At 35.6% G+C, this 20716-nt stretch overlaps 2 protein-coding genes across 3 annotated transcripts in view; both read left to right on the top strand.

Moving 5' to 3' along the window:
- LOC136032912 (la-related protein 6-like) overlaps positions 1-20716 on the top strand; it is a 43262-nt gene that overhangs the window by 13051 nt on the left and 9495 nt on the right. Inside the window, exons 2-3 of the mRNA XM_065713363.1 lie at positions 13951-14409; positions 19291-19534. Of these exons, the coding sequence (XP_065569435.1) occupies positions 13951-14409; positions 19291-19534 (703 nt within the window). The remainder of the gene's footprint in view (positions 1-13950; positions 14410-19290; positions 19535-20716) is intronic.
- The window catches only part of LOC136032910 (enhancer of mRNA-decapping protein 4-like), a 115860-nt gene continuing 112793 nt past the window's right edge, over positions 17650-20716 (top strand). For both annotated transcript variants that reach the window (XM_065713359.1, XM_065713355.1), the window contains exon 1: positions 17650-17656. The gene's annotated coding sequence lies outside the window, so the exon portion shown is untranslated. The remainder of the gene's footprint in view (positions 17657-20716) is intronic.

Genomic DNA, 20716 nt, shown 5'->3' with positions numbered 1-20716 from the left:
GGAGACTGTGGAGGATTAGGTCATCCTCAAAGACATAGTTATTTGATTTTTCGACTATGCTGAACAAAAGGCAATCTCAAAGACTTTGGGGAAAAATGAGCGTGGGAGGGGGCCTAGTTGTCCACCAATTTTTTGATCACTTAAAAAGGGCTTAAAAAGGGCTACTAGAACTTTTATTTTCCTTTAGAATGAACCCTGTCGCGACATTCTAGGGCCACTGGGTCGGTACAATCACCCCTGGGAAAAAAATAACAAAAAAATAAACACGCATCAGTGATTTTTCTTCTGGCAAAAATACAAATTCCACATTTTTGCAGATAGGAACTTGAAACCTCTATATTAGGGTTCTCTGATACGCTGACTATGATGGGGTGATTTTCTTTAATATTCCACGACTTTTAGTGGGCGTGTCCCCCTTTTTCAAAAATAGGGTAAATTTTATCTGGCTCGTAATTTTGATAGGTAAGACTAAACTTTATGTAACTTATATATTCAAAATCAGCATAAAAATTAAATTCTTTTGATGTATCTATAGGTATCAAAATTCCGTTTTTTTAGAGTTTCGGTTACAAATATGCCGGATCACTCCTTACTACAGATCGTTACCACGGACTGTTTGACTTGACTTGCTTGGTTTAAAGCTCTTGCTCGGTAACGTCACCAACGTAGGGAGAACAGACTTACACGTGCAGGTGTACAGATGTCGTTTAAATGGGAGGAGTGTTAAGGAATATTTCGTGAATTAGAGATGTTCTAAGTATGTAAATAATTATCTAAATAGATAAATTTCATTGCGAATAATACGAAAAGAAAAGAATAACATATTTAGTTAAACAGATTGTTTCAGATGTGACGCAATTTTTATTTTTGTTTATACTAGTGTAAAACCAAATATTCTCTCTCAAATAAATAATAGAATCACGAGGTAAATACAATAGCTCGCGCCAACAAGGTCACGGGAACCAAAAGAAACAGCTTTAGAAAACAATTTCTAGTAGGTGTGTGAAGTATGAGACAGTTCCTTGAAATGAGGCTACATAATATGCGCACTAAGGCACGAGGGTCAACAAATACTGCCCAGGGACTCCAAGGAGAAATTTTACTATTTGATATTTATCTCATTTTTTTCATTTTCAAACAATTGTAAAAGGAAAAGTTTACTAGGGAAGTACTAAAAAAAGCTAAAAAAAATCACGATATTCACGATTCGACATTACAAACGAAGTGGTGTACCAGTGGTTCCCATCCGATTTTGGACCGTACTCCACCTAGGCATTTCTAAGATCCTGATGCCCCTCATAATGTTTAAATTTTGTCTGTATCAAAATTGCCAATATTTAAGTTTACGCCTTGAAATTTTGTCTCTAGGCTTATTTTATACTAATGAAAAATATTGTTTGAATACAACACCCTTTATAGAGCCAAATTTTTATGGCGCCCTCTTCCCATTTTTCTTTTTTTAATAAACCGGTTAATTTGGTCAATTATTGACGCCCTAGTCACATTCCCCCACCCCCGCCAAGATTTGCGCTAGATTCACCTTTGCACAACTGTTTTTTTTCTTTTAAGTTTAAAAGAAGTAAACTCAAACAAATTATATTTGATTGAAAAGGACTAATTTTCCTTCTCTCGTTATGACTTAAAAAGTGTGACATGAATATAAATGTGTTGATATAGCCTACATACAAATCAACTGATCTTCAAATTAAATTTTTCGGTCTTAATCGAAGCTTTCACATAAATAAAATATAAACTTTCTCTCTGTTGGTGAAAACTTACATCTGTTGTAACTTCTTCCTTATTATTAATATGTCTATATTGTATGGTCCTTTTCCTCGTCTTGAAAATTGTTTTTGCTTTTATTTTGCTTAAAGTTCTGTTTTCCTTGGTGGATTTTTTTTAAATTATTTGCTTCTATAGTTTTGAGTATCTTATAGCTGGAAGTGTATTATGTTGAATTTTTTTTATTTGTTTGCTTAATTTTTATTTATCTGGCCATATAGCCTTGGGGAAGACTATGTTGAAGTGTTTTTGTCATGAATTGATTGATTGTTAATGACTTAAACCAATATTTTTGGAAAGCTCAGTAACCATTGCTACGCACCAGTTTTACCAGATACTTGGTGCAATACGATATGATGCACCAGATACCTGGTGCAGATACCTGGACCATAAAAGTGAAAAATGTACCGACAACGCCATTTTCGAGCAAAATATGCCCAGGTTACCATTTTTAAAAAAATATTGCGTTAAAAACGTGTAATTACAGACATGTATAATGCATAATTACATTACAGACATACATATTGCAATCACATAGATAACTTCGAAGACCACACTGCCTGTCCATGACGAAAGTAAAACCGTTCAAAATAGGGATGAAACCTTTTTATTGACAGTGAATAGATATAAAATTATTTAACTGGATATTTCGAACATATATACAGTGTTCATCATCAGCAGTAAAACTCAAATTAATGCAATCACATGATGTGTCTCATATCCAAATGTTCTGTGTGTCAGAACATTTTTTATACATGGTAATAATCTAAATGCATTTAAATACAGGACATGTATGTGCGCGTACATTTCCCCATTCAGTGCTCTGATCACGTTATCATATTTTTTTTATTCCTTTACATTAAAAAGAGATAAAAAGTTAAAGAGATAAAAAGCGTTTTTTTTCTTTTTACTGTAGCACCGAATATCGCTGTGTAGCACGTAAATTAGGGCACTTCAGGAACTGACCGTTGTGGCAAATGTACGCATTTTGCCAGCGCGAAGACGCAACAAAAAATCAAAACAAACTTAAAGAAAAAGCACAATATTTAGTAAAACAAACATACGCTAGAATGGTAGTATACCCAGTACAGGATTGTACGGCACCTAGCAAAAACAGCCAAAAAGCCACATGACATTCGCAGAACAACCGATCAAACAGTTCGTGGTAACGAACTGTAGTAAGGAGCGACCCAGCTCAATAGTAAACGAAACTCTAAAAAACGGAATTTCGATGCTAAAAGATATATCAAAAGAATCGGATTTTTATGCTGATTTTAAATATATAAGTTTCATCGAATTTAGTCTTTGTCATCAAAAGTTACGAGCCTGAGAAAATTTGCCTTATTTTGGAAAATAGGGGGTAACACCCCCTAAAAGTCATAGGATCTTAACGAAAATCACACTGTCGCATTCAGTGTATCAGAGAACCCTTTAGAAAAAATTTCAAGGTCCAATCTACAAAAAAGCGGAATTTCGTATTTTTTGCCATAACACAAATCACGGGTGCGTGTTTATTTGTTTGTTTGGTTTTTTTCCCCAGGGGTCATCGTATCGACCAAGTGGTCCTAGAGTGTTGCAAGAGGGCTCATTATAACGGAAATGAAAAGTTCTAGTGTCCTTTTTAAGTGACCAAAAAAATTGTAGGGCAGCTAGGCCCCCTCCCACGCTCATTTTTTTCCCAAAGTCAATGGATCAAAATTTTGAGAGGGCCATTTTGTTCCGCATAGTCGAAAACCATAATAACTATGTCTTTAGGGATGACTTTCCCCCCACAGTCCCTGGGGGAGGGGCTGTAAGTTACAAACTTTGACCAATGTTTACATACAGTAATGGTTACTGGGAAGTGTACCGATGTTATCAGGGGGATTTTTTTGGTTTGGGCGTGGAGTTCAGGGAAGGGGGCTATATGGGAGGATATTTCCTTGGAGGAATATTTCATGGGGGAAGAGAAATTCAATGAATAGGGCGCAGGATTTTCTAGCATTACTATTAAAAAAAAAAACAATGAAAATATAAACATGAAAAAGTTTTTTTTCAATTGAAAGGAAGGAGAAGCATTAAAACGAACAGAGATTATTACGCATATGAGGGGTTCTAAAAATACTTTAGCATAAAGAGCGAGGTATTTAGGAGGAGATACATACTTCGCTCTTTATGCTAAAAAATTTTTAAGTAATTTCAACTATTTATTCTACGGCCTCTCTGATTCAGGGGTCATTCTTAAAGAATTGGGACAAAACAAGATTTAGTGTGAAAAGCGAGGTATTAACGAGGGGACCAACCGCCTCATATATATAATCAAAAATATAATAATATAAAAGTTTGTTACGTAAGTTAATTCTTAAGTTACGTATATTTTTTACTAATAAAAACGTTCGTTAAAAATTAAAAGATCTAGTTGCCTTTTTAAGTAACCGAAAAATTCGAGGGCAACTAGGCCTCCTTCCCCACCCCTTATTTTTCAAAATCGTCTGATCAAAACTAAGAGAAAGCCATTTAGCCAAAAAAAGAATTAATATGCAAATTTCTTTTCAATAATTTATGTACGGAGAGCCAAAATCAGACATGCATTAATTCAAAAACTTTCAGAAATTAAATAAAAAAAAAAGTTTTTTGAAATGAAAGTAAGAAGCGACATTAAAACTTAAAACGAACAGAAACTACTTCGTATATGAAAGGGGCTTTTCCTCCTCGACACCCCGCTCCTTGCGCTAAGTTTGATTCTTTCTCGCAACTCTACTTTTTAAAACAATAAAAAACTTTAGTGTAAAGAGCGGGGTATCGAGGAGGAAAAGCCCCTTTCATATACGGAGTAATTTCTGTTCGTTTTGAGTTTTAATGTCGCTCCTTACTTTCATTTCAAAAAACTTGTTTTTTTATTTAATAGCGGGCAAGGTTGGGATTAGTATGTGCAAATTTCGAACAACAATCTAAATTGCTCTGAATGAATTGATCTGACAAGTTTCCTTTTTGAATAAACAACAGGATATCCAAGCGTTTCTCCCTCGTTACTATCTTGTCTCAAAGCATCGAAATCAAAGCAGAAATAGGGAAGATCCAAATTATATTTTTCAGGGAAGGGGACAAAGGTTAGAAATTAACATTAAAAATTTCTGAATCTATTCCTGAACGGTATATAATTTCAAACGTTTTTGATAAACTAAGTAATGGGTTACATTCTAGACCGTATTCAGAGGGGTGGTTACGGGGTTTTACCCACCCCCCCCCCGAAATGTTTGTCTGACTCATAAAAAGTAATAAAAATGTATATAAACAAATTTTCATGCGCTTAAAAAATTGTGTACTCCCTCTCCCAAAAAAAAATCTGGATGCGGTCTTGGTTGTATTCTCTACTGTTTTCTTCATTTAGATTAGACTGGAGAACGCAGAACGTAAAAATGACCTATTGCTTCGTAATGCTTGGTTTCTCACAAATGTGTCACACTCCTTAATTTTCTGACGTAAAAAAATTATCTTTAAATTTGATAAGTCTGGCTAACCAGCCTTTGTAATTTCATCATCAATCAATGCGTTTTTTTCTTCACGTAATTCAGGGATGACCCAAATAACGGGAGAATGATGAAAGTAGATGGGCATTTGGGTGTTGGCATAAGTGCTTCGACTAGTTTATTTTACTATAGAAGTGTTAGAGAATTTTTGGTGAAGAGTATTATTTCAAGTTAAATTTACTAATTAAATAGGTACTTGTCTAATATATAAAACACACTCGAGAAGTGAATTTGGGTTAATGCTAATGAAAAAAAAAAATCTGATGAAAATAGAATACTTTATTAGCAAAATTGTGAAAACTACAACTTGAAAAATGCTCCCAGAACGCAGTGTTACACTTCAAAAAATGGTGCTTCTGGTAGGGGTACAATTCATGGTTTGTCCACTGACGCGGTGTTTTGTTTTGGGCTACAACCCCTTATCCTGGAAAAATATAATCGCCTATTCTTCGGTCCTTGACAAATCCTAAATCTTAATTTGAACATCCATGGCAAGACACTACATTCTATCATTAGTCAAAGCAATCTAACCAGTGTCCACAAGAATCGTGTTAATAATGAACTAGGTCAAGAATCGCATTAATAATGAACTTTTCTTTGTCTTTGAGATGGTAAGCCGACGCCAAAGCTCCCAATTTAATTTTTCACAAATGACCTTCACAATTTTACTAATAAACTATTCTATTTTCATCATATTTTATTGTCATCAAACTTCACGTCTCGAGTGTAACTTATATAATACACAAGTACCATTAAATATGTAAGCATTTGGATTCACATGCGAGCTAATTGTCTACCGCTTGTAATACATTGGAGGGATCTTAATTTTCCAAATAGACAGCGAATTTTCCCACTATGGGGATTTTAGGGGATGGATCAGGACGTTTCTTTTTTAGGAGTAATGATTTGGCATATCTAAGGGGAGATCTGTTTAATGATGGAAAGTATGAGCCCCTGCTGGGATCCTTAAATCGACGTCTTTTAGATATATGGTGGCAATGGGCTGTTTTATTCTAAAGTTTTAAAGGCTCGAAATTTCGAAGTTTTTATTTATTTGTATTGCTTATTTATTATGCTTAGTTGTATCAGTTTTGTATGTGGTTTTACCAGCTTTGAAGTGCATACATATTAGATGATAGTTTATCCGAGAAGAACGGTCTCTAAATGACAGAAATTCTAGTGCGAAAATACCCTTTTATCAGGATAAAGGTCCTCCTGACCAATATTGGGGGAATTCTCCTTGTATGCAGAAAATAATAGTCGTCATTCCAATTATCTTAACAGTATACCTGATTAGTATTATTGTCAATCAGGTACCACCGTATTTCTTGTATGTACAGAGGGAGCTTATCAAACTGGTAGTTGTAGTATGGAGCTTAATGTTTGTTTTAATCAGGACGAAGGCATTGATGAGTTTGGTCTCCGTAGTAGGTAAATTTGGCTGAAATTATAATTGGCTTGTATTATATACTGGCACATACGTAGTTTTTTTTTGGGTGGGGACAATAACAAAATTATTTTATTTGATGATTCGAATAAAAAACACATAAATTCAGGAAAATCCAGGATCCTTTGGGAAAGGGGGCCTGAAGCCTCCCCCCTCTGCTCATATCCCTGATCCCAAACCTTCTATTAAATTGAGGCAGTGGGATATTTAGTTAATTAAAAGGAAAGAAAGAATATATGAATTTCCAATGCTAGGGATACCTGATATTTTTTGGCTCTACGCTTGGTAGGTATGTCTAATGCGCTACAAAAGTAGGATAAAAAAGAACGCGTATATGAATTCTCTTAAATGTTTATAAGGTGTCCAGAATTTTAATACTTTCTCAGAAATAAAATGAAAGCTGCTTACGTTTTTTATCTACTTGCGTTTTCTAGAACTCATGTTTTGAATTTAACTCTTTCTTATGATTCATAGTAAAATTTCCTATCGCGAGCAATTTAAATAGATAGACTACTGGTAATCTATTTAGAATACTGTTAAATACAATAACATGTATACTATATCAATAGCAAAATGAGGAATATGCCTACCATACGAGGATTGACAACAATCTAAAAATTACCTAGTATTTTATTTTGGGGAGGGGGTAAATTCATTTTTATTGGGGCTGTATCATGGTGGATCAACCGGTTTAACCCCCCTCGAAAATGTTTGTCCCACTCGTAAAAACGTAAGGAAATGCATATAAAAAATTTTTGATGCGTTTCCACAAGTTTTTGTACCCCCACCCCACCCCCGGAAAACAAGACCTCATCCTAAATAAATATTCTGGCTACATTCTAAGGTTACAATGCAAGTGTTTTGACTATATATAAAACAGTTTACGATTTTTCAGATCTTGTGTACAGAAACGGTCCCTTTTGACAATTCCACCAGTTCTAATTTGTGGTCCAGAGCCTCTAAAATTTATTATTATGAGGATATTGTTTATTTATAAAGTTTCTATACAAAATCAAATTTTTAAACTGGTCATTTTTATATTTTGGATCGCCCTATTTGAAAGACACAGTGTGCCAGCGAAACAATTTTCAGCAATAGTTAATGCGCTTTTATTTCAATAATTTTGTTCCCTTAGTCAGACGGTTGATTGGTGTGCTGGGTTCAGGATCCTGTGCCTGAGAGGACGCGGGTTCGAATCCCAGTGTATCCAATTGTTCAGTTTGGGACGGGTGTCAGTGGCGGGATTCTGTAAGCTTAGTAAGAGTCGACCCAGCTCTAACTGGGTACCTGGAGAAATCTGGGGAAGGTTATAAGAAAGGGTGTGCGAAAGCGCAGGATGGTTGGTCCCCATCCCCCACTGCACTTCCTGACTGAAGTGCCAAGAAACGGATATCAGCACCGCCAGTAGGGACTGCAAAGTCTAATGCCGTATCCTTTACCTTAGGCAGACGGTGTGCGCGTTGTTATAACTGGATCAAAGGTTGAAAGTACGGAAAGACAGGCAACAATTGTCTTAAAAAGATTCACTGAATGGGCTTCAAAGAACAAGCTTGCCTTCGATATGAATAAAACTGAAGCTATATTATTTAACACCAAACATAAATCCCCTCCTATTAAGATATGCTTCGGTGGTAATGATTAAAATTCAGGACAACGTCAAATACTCGGAGCTTGCTTTATATAGAAAACCACTATGGTCTCCTCATGTGATTATAGAGTGAATTCAGCTAAACATTATTCCAGCCGTCTTCTTAGTATTGCCAGATCAACATGGGGTCTAAAATCGTCAGTCTGAGATTTCTGTATGAGAGCGTTGTTGAAAGTACTATTCTGTATGCTGCTCCAATATGGATTAGTGGAATCAGGAAAACGCATATAAGACAAGCCCTACTTTCAACTCAAAGGATATCCCTGAAATCTTTGAGAGTAATTTATAGAATTTCAGTTCTATAAATCTTTTAGAACTGCTTCAAGTGAGATGATTGCCGCCATTTCTGGTGTAGCCTTCTCATAATTGACTATCGGGCTATTAAAATATTCTTGTTACGTTATTTTAATAAAAATCGTGTGGCCGAATTCTAACCAACTGTATTTCCACTATTTCGCCATTCTGCTGATCACAGTACCTTTGCTGAAGAACTAGCTGCTCAATTTATGGACATCGATATCATAATAAAAAGAATACCACCCCTCCCTTGCTGTTCCTCGTACCGTTTTGACCAATGCAATATATAATAATGGTATAATAGGTTTGAGAATTCTGTCAGTAGCCAGACGATGAACTTTTTTCGTAATAAAGATGACCTTTTGTCTCATAAAAAATTCAACCCGTCTCCTTACTTAACCCAATTTATGACTGGTCACAGCCACCTAAATTATTTCCTATATAGAATTGGGAAAAGTGACACTCCACTCGCTCCTGTGGTGGTGTTGAAAATTGTTATCACGTCCTTCTTGAATGTGCTAAGTATTCCTTTTCTCAGTCGCCATTAATTAATTATTTAAATGAAATGTTAAGCTTCTTTCCTTCCGATTTGTATTTGCTTAATGTCTGTAAAATTGCTCGGTCCTTAGTGATTCAATTTCTCATTGATACTGTCCGATTTGGTCAATGTTCATAGTTTATTTCTTAAGTAATAAAATATAAAAAACAAGTTTTTTAACGGAAAGTAAGGAGCGACATTAAAACTTAAAACGAACAGAAATTACTTCGTATATGAAAGGGGATGCTTCCTCATCAACGCCCCGCTCTATACGCTAAAGTTTGACTCTTGCTCTTAACTCTACTTTTTAAAACAGTAAAAACTCTAGCGTAATGAGCGGGGCGTTGATGAGGAAGCATCCCCTTTCATATACGAAGTAATTTCTGTTCTTTTTAAGTTTTAATGTCGCTCCTTACTTTCCGTTAAAAAACTTTTTTTTATATATTTAATTTCTGGACGTTTTTGAATCAATGCATGTTTTGATTTTCGCTCTCCGCAGATGAATAATTAAAACGAAATTTACATATTTATTTATTTTTGCTAAATGGCTTTCTCATAGTTTTGATCGAATTATTTTGAGAAGAAAAGGAGCGGGGGAGGAGGCCTAGTTGCCCTGCGATTTTTTGGTTACTTAAAAAGGTAACTAGAACTTTTAATTTTTTTACGAATGTTTTTATTAGTAAAAGATATACGTAACTTACAAATTAGCTTACGTAACGAACTTCTGTATTCTTATGTTTTTATTACGTATACGAAGGGGTTCACCCCCTCGTCAGTACCTGGCTCTTCACACTAAAGCTTAAATTTTGTCCCAATTTCTTAAGAATGACCCCTGAATCACAAAAGCCGTAGAATAAATAGTTGAAATTGCTAAAAATACTTTAGCGTAAAGAGCAAGGTATTAGGAGGAGGTGAGTCCATCATATGCGTAATAATTTCTGTTCGTTTTAAGTTTTAATGCTCCTCCTTACTTTCAGTTGAAAAAACTTTTTCATTTTTTTTTCATTGTATTTTTTTAAACAATACTAGAAAATCCTGCGCTCCCTTGATGAAAACTTTCTCCCCCCATGACAAATGCCTCCAAGGAAAGCTCCCCCAACATATCCCCCTCTTCTCAACCCCCAACCTAAAAATCCCCCTGAAAACATCTCTACACTTCCAAATAACCATTACGATATGTAAGCACTGGTCAAAGTTTTTAACTTGTGGCCCCTCCCACGGGGACTGAGGGGGAGTAAGTCGTCCCCAAAGACGTAGTTATAAGGATTGTTGACTACACTGAATAAAATGACTTTCTCAGAATTTTGATCTGGTGACTTTGGGAAAATAATTAGCGTGGGAGGGGGCCTAGGTGCCCTACAATTTTTTGGTCACTTAAAAAGGGCACCAGAACTTTTCATTTCCGTTAGAATAAGCCCCCTCGCAAGATTCTAGGACCACTGGGTCGATACGATCACCCCTGGGGAAAAAAATAAATAAACACGCATCCGTGATCTGCCTTCGGGCAAAAAATACCAAATACCACTTTTTTGTAGATAGGACCCTGAAACTTCTACAATAGGTTTCTCTGATACGCTAAATCTGATGGTGTGATTTTCGTTAAGATTCTATGACGTTTAGGGGTTGTTTCCCACTATTTTCTAACATAAGGTAAATTTTCTCAGGATCGTAACTTTTGATGGGTAAGACTATACTTGATTAAACTTATATATTAAATCAGCATTAAAATGCGACTCTTTTGATGTAGCTATTGATATCAAAATTCCATTTTTTAGAGTTTTGGCTACTATTGAGCCGGGTCGCTTCTTACTACAGTTCGTCACCACGAACTGTTTGATATGCTTACTATCTAGTTCATAGCTCTTTTTTTGGCGTTTTATTGTGTTTATTTCTCTCTTTTTTTAGTGTTATTTTACAGACTTTGTAGTTGTAGATGTGAAATGCCGGGTTCACGGTTCAGTCACTAATAAATTATCTTTCTACCTACACGCACTTCTGGCCAACTAGACAATATTTGTAAGATTGTTAGCAATGATTGATCTCATTTAGATTAAGCCTACAAATTAATCATATGTAAATAATTCGAATTCCTGACCTTAACTATGTACATTTTACTTAGTTAAACCAAAGAAACTTTTTTTAATCTCCAGGAAACTCCCCCGCCCCCCAGGGAAGGTATTGAGAAGATGTAAATTTAAATCATTGACAAACGTTTATTATGATTGGCAGGCATTTGCTTATAAAACTTGTCTACGCTGGAGAATTTCCAGTTAATTTAAGTTAAGGTCAATTAGTTGGATAAGCTAATGCGATATTAATAATTCACATGGAAACAGATTTGCAATTCATTTGATATTTTAATTTCTCCAATAACTTTCTTTAAGTGCGGTAGTCAAAATGTTGGCAAGTCAAATGTCAATGGATAAAAATTCTGCACTGTACTTTTTGTCTTTTTTTATACAAAAATTCTTTATGCTTCTAAGGTTCTACACAATATAAATAAAAGATTTTGAAGCCTAATACTCTTTTACTGGCCACGAACTTGAATACACTTTACTTGTCACTCGATGTCGTAGGATGTATTGTTGAAGCCATCCATCAGTCCGACCAAAAATGGCTGTTCCCCTTTTCGCGTCCTATACTACTACTACTATCAACTCACTGCAGCGCCAAGCCGCCTGAGACCAACACAGCTACGTACGCACCTCCATACCAATCTGTTCAAATTCTCCCTCTTTACACCCTCCCAAGAAGCTCCCATTTCGCTTAAATATGTCCTTAAGACATCCTCCCAACCCAATCGGGGACGACCTGGTCTCCGTTTGGCCGAAAAGGATAATCTTTGGCAATCAATTGCTCTTCATCCGTAGAACGTACCCTAGCCACAGAGCCTTATCCAGGATTTTTTTTTGTTGGGGAGGGGGTACAAAAATCGCATATTAATATAAACCGGGGGAATTACAAAAAATTTTTGTTTATATTCATTGTTATTACGTTTTTACGAGTTTGATAAATATATCGGGAGGAAAGTGACCCTCCCTTGGATACGGCCTTGCCTAGCCATCTCAAACTCTCATTATAGCCCCAGAAAATGGGATTGAACCAGACTTTTCGCAGAAGCTACTGTCTGAGATATTTTCAGTCAGTCGAGTACCCAAAACAATCCATAACTACCAAATCTTCCTATGTTTTTTTTTTTTTTTTTTTGAAGTGCCTATGCTTCAGAATCATCTTTGACCAATGTCATCATCATGATCACTATGACCTTCCAATAGGTGTAATGCTAACTGAAATTAGAGAAAAGGTAAGTAAAGATGATAGGTGATAAGAAAAGGAAGTCGTATTACCGTACGCTGAATTTTAGCCTTTTGTGGATCCATTTAAAAGGAAGTTCAAGCGACATAATTTTCGGAAGGAAACTAAGGCAAATAATTAGCTTGTGGCATATCAGACCAGTTTTTAGTGGCCTGGCGTCAGGAAAAAAAGCGCAAATTCACTGTTCAAAAGGAACCCGGGCATCTAAACCCCCAGACGTAAAACGGGTACATTTTAATACCTGTTACAATAAACAATTTCAATAAAAACAGTGGATATAGGATATAGTATGTATTTTGAATTCAAATGGATTTTCTGTGGAATGAAAAGCAATATTTTATTTTGAAGAACACGTAAAGGGCTGAAAACAAATAAATAAAAGAAAAACTTTAGTAGCCACAAATGAAAAAAGAAATTTTCCAATTGCTGGGTGTGTGAACAAAGCTTAGAACTCACTTATGCGTACTTCCCCTTTAAGAGGTGGACTTTTTACTTTGTACATTTGCCCCAAAGAGTATGGGTCACTTATAAGAGTGGGATGGGTTGGGTGGCTATAAGACACAAGTACCTAATTTTGTTTTATTTTTACACGGAAAACGCCAAGAAACACCAACCGCTAGCTGGCATTTTTTCGACAGTAGCGCAACCTTTGAAGAAGGACAAAGACTGATTATTTCCTATACTATTCAACCGTTCCCATGCCTTCGACCCTAGAATAACCCTTAGCTATTATCTTGCTCTAATTAAGGTAATTATCAGCATTGGTAATACCAATACATTTAAAAGTCGGAATTACAATGCTAAGGTAAAAAACGATAAACTTAATCACTAATTACTATGTAATTACATCATTAAACCAAAGACGAGCAAAAATCAAATCAAATAATAATTGCAAATTAAAATGAACAGAAACTACAATCAATATATACATAAGACCAAAAAGGGACAGAAATTATAATGGATAATCAAGTCAAACATAAAACGAAAATAAAATACTATAAACAGGATTAGGTCGAACACCCCCTAAGCCTTACAAAGACCAGAGCCTCATTTGAGCTTTATTGAAAGCAAACAATATTTTGAATATTATATTTTTTAACGTTAATAAATAGAAAACTTCTGAGACTTCCAGTAATATAGCCTATTAAAGAGTTTCTCGTTTAATGACAACTACGAAAGATCATTCCGAAGACCATGGATTTGGTGAACTTGTCTTTGCTATTTTTTTTTTTTTATTTTATTTTAAATTCTTGCATCACACAAAGAATCTTTACAAAAACTAACTCTGTAATCCATTTAGTAGCCTGTGACGCTTCCAAGTGATCTAACTCCGATAAAGACACGTCACATGAAAACAGATAAAAACTCCGGAGCTTTCTTTGGATAGTTTAATTCATTTGTGTCTTTCGTCTAGGTATCAGTAAGTAGTGAGATGTCACCTCATAACGACTGTTCAGTTGAATCCGATCTTGCTGGTGCAGTGGCGAAATTAGCAATGGTGCAACGTAGTTCGAGCACTGAATCAAGTGGTAGCGATGCTCCAGTTCCTCCGGTGCATGTCACCATTGAGCCATCACCGTCAACAGATGATTCAGAGCCATCGGAAAATGGTGATGGCTTTGAATCCGAGTCGACGACATATTTTGATGCAACTTCAGACGCGGAAGCATATCATAAAGGTGACTCTGGGGTTGAGGTTGACCAAGAGCCTGACTTTGTTATACCAGACGAGCAGAAAGTTGCGAACATTGTCGAGATGGTTGAATTTTACTTTTCTGACGCCTACATTTTAAAAGATGCCTTTCTTTTGAAACATGTTAGAAGACACAAAGAAGGATATATTTCATTGAAGCTTATTTCAAGTTTCAAAAAGGTAAGCCATTTCCTTATCAATCACATCTTGTTCCTAGTCAAGCAACCACACAGCATGTAGGATTTTTAGTCCCCTTTCCCCCAAGGTCTCGTGATTCTTTATGTTTGTTCCTCGGTTCTTTTTATGGTAAATTTTTCGTTGTTCATGTTCTTGACTTAGGAATAAATTGAACATACCACTTGATTCCTTTTTTACTATTACGAATATAATAGTCGCTTCTATCGCAAATATTGTTTGTTTGAAGGTTAAGTTAGGTTGTTTTAAGTTTCAAACCAATGTTTTAAGCCTTTTTTGTACCCAAAAACTAGAAATATTTTGGTCATTTTCAAGAGCTCAAAAAAGGCTTAAATTTGAATTTGCGATAGAAGCTATTATTATACTCGTAAAGAGCTTAAAAAAGGCATCGAGTGGTGTTTTCAATTTATTCGTAAATCAGTAATATGAACAACTAATATTTACCCTTTTTATATGGTTCATATAATCCACCTTTTTCGAATTTGAGTTTCAACCCGAAATCTCCCCCCACCAGCCCTGATCAAAGTCCTGCGTATGTACTAACTCCTTGGTCTAGTAAATAAGCCAGGAATATATCCGAATTTATTTGAAGTCTACAGTCAATCAGGGCCTTAACCATGATTTTTACTCAGAGGTTATGCCATTTGGCCAACGTAGCGCCCACTTTTCAAAAATTACGCACATCAAGTGGCGCGTGCCAAGCATGGTGAAACTATGCACCCCATATGTGTTCTAAGATGTACACCAGTTAGCAAAAGTGGCACCCTTTCGCATTGGGCGGTATTCGACTAATAATTTCAGGTCTTTCTTCCAGTAAATAATTGAAAGCGCATTGTTTATGTAGCTTTTTCCATATTTCGGTAGCCATCTTTTAATTAACTTGTTTTTCGTATCTTGGTAAAGGAAACCAGGGGTGGATCTAGAGCAAATCTTGGGGTGACAATGTGACAAGGGAGCCAATAATTGATCAGATTGACAAACTTACTTTAAATTAGAGGGAAAAACAGAAAAAAAACAAGGAGGGCGCCAGAAGAATCGGGAACCCTCCCCCTCCATTGAAGAAAATTGCCCTCTTTCCTAATGCTTAGATTTTAGTCTAGCTTATGTATTTCTTTTGATTTATCAAGAGCAGTTTTGTTTTGCCGTTAAGTTATCCTTCTTACACAAAAGATTTTTAACGGATAATGGAAAATCTCAGAGTTAATCGTTAGGGACTAGTTAAAGGTTAGTTGTTAAAATCAACATGAGTAGTTCTGAATTACAACGGCCTGGGCCCCGCGGCAAGACGGAGAAAATTGTCTAATCTAATGAAACTATTCTAATCTAATTAGGCTTACCATACAATAATTAATAGTCATCTTAAATAATTAGAATGGAACCATGCGAATTCGTTGGAATGCATATTAAGAGAGGGGTTTAAAATTATGACAAAATATTAGTAAACATAAGAATTATAATGCCATTAGGTCTCTATAAGAATATAATGAAGAAAATTAGAATTTTTTTTTTTTGGGGGGGGGGGTGGTAGGAACTGAGACTCCCTTCTTGTTTATGTGCCTGCTTAAAACCATGCGCTTGCCAAGCCTGTGTGTTGAAGACCGTCGGTGACTGTTCTTTTCGTTCAATTGATGAACTTACATAAGTGATTGATTGCGCTAATCATTCAGTCAAACTGCAAATTAATTATTGTGTAATTTATGCAAGAATCATTATTAACAAAATATGGTCAATAGATTCTTTTGAATGTCACCTTTTCAACATATAAACAAGTAAATGCAGTGCCGAAAATTCTTGTAGAACGATTAAACATCCTACCTAGGAAGGAAGAGAGTTCAGGGCCACATTTACCCTTGTATGTTGATTCTGTCATTGATTTCCAATCGCAACGTGTCTTCATCTTATGTTTTTGCAAATGGGGGCCACAAAAGGGGCTACTTCACCTCCTCGTCTCATTCAGATAAAATCCTCCATATATGCCTGGTCTGTTCCTTGGCTTTTGAATTAAAACGAAGTGGCCATCAAGTCGTGGCAAACTGTAGCAAAAAGGCCAATACAGATAGTCTGATTGAGAGGCAAAACTGACATGAGCCTTTTTGAGGATTGTATACAGATGATCTGATTTTCACTTTTTGATAGATAATCTATCATCCATGTATTCGAGGGCAGAACTAAATGTAGATAGTGATAGAGCTAAAAGATGATTAAAATTTCGATTTGACTCGTGATAGACCTGATTGTTGAAGTAAGTGTAATCAGGGCTTTGGTGAACGGAGGTTCTTGCATTTCGTTGCGGGGGGGGGGGGGGTAATTTCATCTGACACTCTAAGGAGACAAATTATGTGAAACATAGTGGGATGCATATGTACAGGCTTTTCTGGATAGGTTCGGCAACGACAACTCTATGGACACTATTGGTAGGCTTATTTTGATGAGCGGTTGTCTTCATTTTCAGGAAAAGATCTCTCCTCAATAATAGCTAACTATTAGGGTATAATCGTAAATGCCTTTTTGGATCGGGTGGGGGGGGAGGATTTTATTCAATGGCTAAAACTATTTTAGCTCAAAAGATTGAAATTAAACTCAAGAGGGACCTTCGGCCTTTCCTGCTACCCGGGAATAAAAATGTTGGTACTTGTCTATTATATAAAACACACTCGAGAAGTGAAGTTTGGTTAATGCTAATGAAAAAAAAATATGATGAAAATAGGACACTTCATTAGCAAAATTTTTCTGTTGACGGTCTGCAAACGGTTTTTCTGATGCACAGAAAACATGAACACTTCACGGAGGTAGTTATTTCAACCGACAACCGTTTGTTTAGAAATGCCTAGCTCTTGTTGACACCAGGCAACAGACGGCAATTCGTTAATCCAGAAATAAGTGAAACGAACTACAGTAACAAATGGTGTTTTACTTTTATAAAAACGTATTGACACGCAAATTGACGGTTTTCGAACATGATCTTGTGTTACACTTCCAAAAATGTTGCTTCTCGTAAGAGTACAAAATCATAGTAGGTCCATTGACGTACTGTTTTGTTGTGGGCAACGATCCCTTATTCTGGAAAAATATAATTGCCTGTTTTTTGGATCCCAAATTGGAACATCCATGGTGAGACACTATATTATGTCACTAGTCAATGCAAACTAGCCGGTGTCCACAAGAATCGCTTTAGTAATGAATTAAAATAAACTAGATTAAATCGTGAAAATTTAGGATATTTTTTTGGGAAGGGGGTTTGAACCCTCCCCCCTTTGCTCAGATCCTTGATCCCAAACCTACCATTGAATTGGGGCAGTGTAATATTTAGCTAATTAAAAAGAGGAGAAACCATCTTGGAACTAGATTCTATCGCTAGTCAGTGTCCTCAAGAATTGTGTTAATAATTAATTAAAATGAACTAGGTCAAAAATCGCAACATTTTTAGAATAGTAACACTGCGTTCTGGGAGCATATTTCCAAGTTGTAGTTTTCACAATTCTGCTAATTAAATATTCTATTTTCATCATATTTTGGTTTTCCATTAGCCCTAACCAAACTTCACCTCTAGAGTGTGTTTCATATAATAGACATGTACTAATTTTTTTTTTTGCATCATATCTGACCATTTCGAATAGTTTTCATCAGTAGCGGTTTTAGGCATCATAATCGGGGAGATATATACCATAGGAGTTTAAAAATACAAAATAAAAGAAATTTAATGTCATGTGAGAACTAAGGGGTAGATGCCCGCTCCCCAGCTCAGGCCTAGAACCGCCATTGCTTTTCATTTGGGTTTCTCTTTTTTTTTTGTCGTGATACAAGGGCATAAATTTTAAGATTTAAACTTGAAAAAAAAAACTAAAGATAACGATTCTTTCCCTAGGACCTGTTGAAATTTTAAGGTTAGCTGCAATACTTTTTTTAATTTGCCATTGAATTAAACACCAAACGGCGTCTATTAGCTTTTGGCGAAGGCTTTAGAAATATAGAAATAATGTGAGAATTATCTCATCTCTGTTGGCCTAACTCCAGACACAACGTAGTTTCTGTTATTCTAAGAAAGAGCATGGCTCAATTAGAAATATTGAGATACAGGTGGGTTTGTGATCCGCTTCATCTGATAGTTCACTTATAAAGCAGGAATATTGCCATGCTTCTATTTCCGTAGACGGGGCACCCAAATTGGGAATGTTTAATCTGTGAATGAAAACTTTCATTGACAGATTATGATAGACATGTAGCATTAAAGTAGAAATTGGCAAGTAGACTTACCAATGGTAATCAAGGCTGTATCCAGTGGGATGTTAGGGGATTTGATCTCTCTCCCCCTGAAGTGTTTTTCCGACTCGTAAAAACGAAATGAAAATGTGTCTTTTTTCCTCTCGTACAGTTCACTTCAGAAGGTTAGATTTTGTTGTTGTTTCTTCTTTGTTTCTTTTTTTTCTTTTTCCTCTTTCTTATTTTTTTTAGCACTGTGGAAGACTTGGCGGAGGTCCTTGTCGAAATATTTGCTTGTTTTTCATATTTTGCTACTGGATGATAAAATCCTCGTTTTTCACCTATTAGTTTTTTCTCTTTTCATTTATTATTTCCTTTCTTTGTTTTCATACGAAATGAAAATGAATATAATTATGCGTTTTTTAAAGTTTTTTATAACCTACCCCTCTCCCCGAAAAAATCCCGGATACGTTCTTGGTGATTATTCAGATTTGTAATTTGGCTAATTCGAATTTGCAATATCATTAATTGTTTTAAGACTGTCGAAACGACACATTTTTTTGTTCGTAGAAATTTTTGAAGTGAGTTTAAGTCCTTCACTTTTTTTCCAGCTATCAGATTAACTTTCTCTCAAAAATAGGAGTTTAATGTTTTGTTCACTTCAAGGTTAAGCACGAAACTCGTGACTGGCGCCAGGTTGCATTCGCCTGCCGCAAATCAGACAAGCTTGAAGTAAATGATGCCGGTACCAAAGTTCGCCGTGTAGCCCCACTCCCAGAAATTGATCAGACTACGCCATCCCGTACAATTGTTGCCATTGGTATTTCCCAAGAAAAGGCAAGCATCGAGGGAATGGCTGAATTATTTTCAAAATTTGGTCCAATCGCTTCTATTCGTATTTTACGACCCGGTATGTGTATTTTTTCTTCCCTTTTATTTTAGCAAGAAGAGTAAGAAAATACTATAAAATTCGGGTTCAGTCGGAGGTGGCTTTACCTTTCTTGCAAAAATAACTTAGCAATACAAACTTTGAAAGCCTATTGTTCTCAAAATACTGACCTGCCCTGAAAAGTGAAGGGGGAATACCCTTTCATCGCTTTTAGGCTACATTCTGTCATTTTATATTTTGTTATGTTTGTTTTTTTGCCAAAAAATGTTTATCCATCTGTAATTTGACATAGTTCTTTTTTCTTAATGGAATATTTTTCCCCAATTTTTTTTAAATCCACTCGTGTTGCATAAACAGTCGAAATTCTGTTTGAAAACAATGTCTTTGGCAATAAAGTAAATGTCAAATCGTCAGTAGAGCTGGCTATTATTTTAAAATGAAAATTATTTCTTGGCAAACGTGCTTGTTGACGAAGATAATAATTTAAGTCGTAATTTACAAACGCAGTGGCTCTAGTCTGCCGGCCTTTGTCATATAGTGCTAAAATAATTACATAAAATAGAAATATTAGTTGAAAACAGGATGCGAAATTCCTGCTTCCCTCCAAGGAGCTCATCCTCCCACAGTAAAAAAAAATGCAAGCGCTGTCACTATGGCGTACACCCTGGCAACAGTGATTCTGAGTTTTGTGGTTCAATCATAATAGGATATAATGCAGATTTCTTTTAAGCCTTTTCTCTTTTATGGATCGTAGCTGCACCCCCCCCCCCACACACACAAAACAAAATACAAGTAATGTTGCAATGACACGAGATTGACACTGACCCTGCTTTATCTCCGAATTCATTGATTTTTTCATGGTTAATTATTTCTTATACATCTCAAATAGGTATATGATGTTTTATGGTTTTGCAAACTTTTGAGGAACATTTTTGCCACTGTTGTAGCAACTCTGTTATGGCTTGCTGTTGTAACCAGGGTAACGGGACAGAAATCTTAGTTACATTTTATCCCACAGACGGTGGACCCGTCCGTGGGATAGCAAATTTGTAATTTGTTATAGTATATATATATATATATATATATATATATATATATATATATATATATATATATAACATATATAATATATAATAACATATTATTTAAAATATTATAATAACATATTATAACATAATATTATATAATATATAATAAATATAT

The sequence above is a fragment of the Artemia franciscana genome, chromosome 11 (assembly GCF_032884065.1).
Source record: "Artemia franciscana chromosome 11, ASM3288406v1, whole genome shotgun sequence".
Classification (NCBI taxonomy): Eukaryota; Metazoa; Arthropoda; class Branchiopoda; order Anostraca; family Artemiidae; genus Artemia; species Artemia franciscana.
Note: the sequence above shows the minus strand (reverse complement) of the source record. Positions and strands in the feature narration are given on the sequence as shown.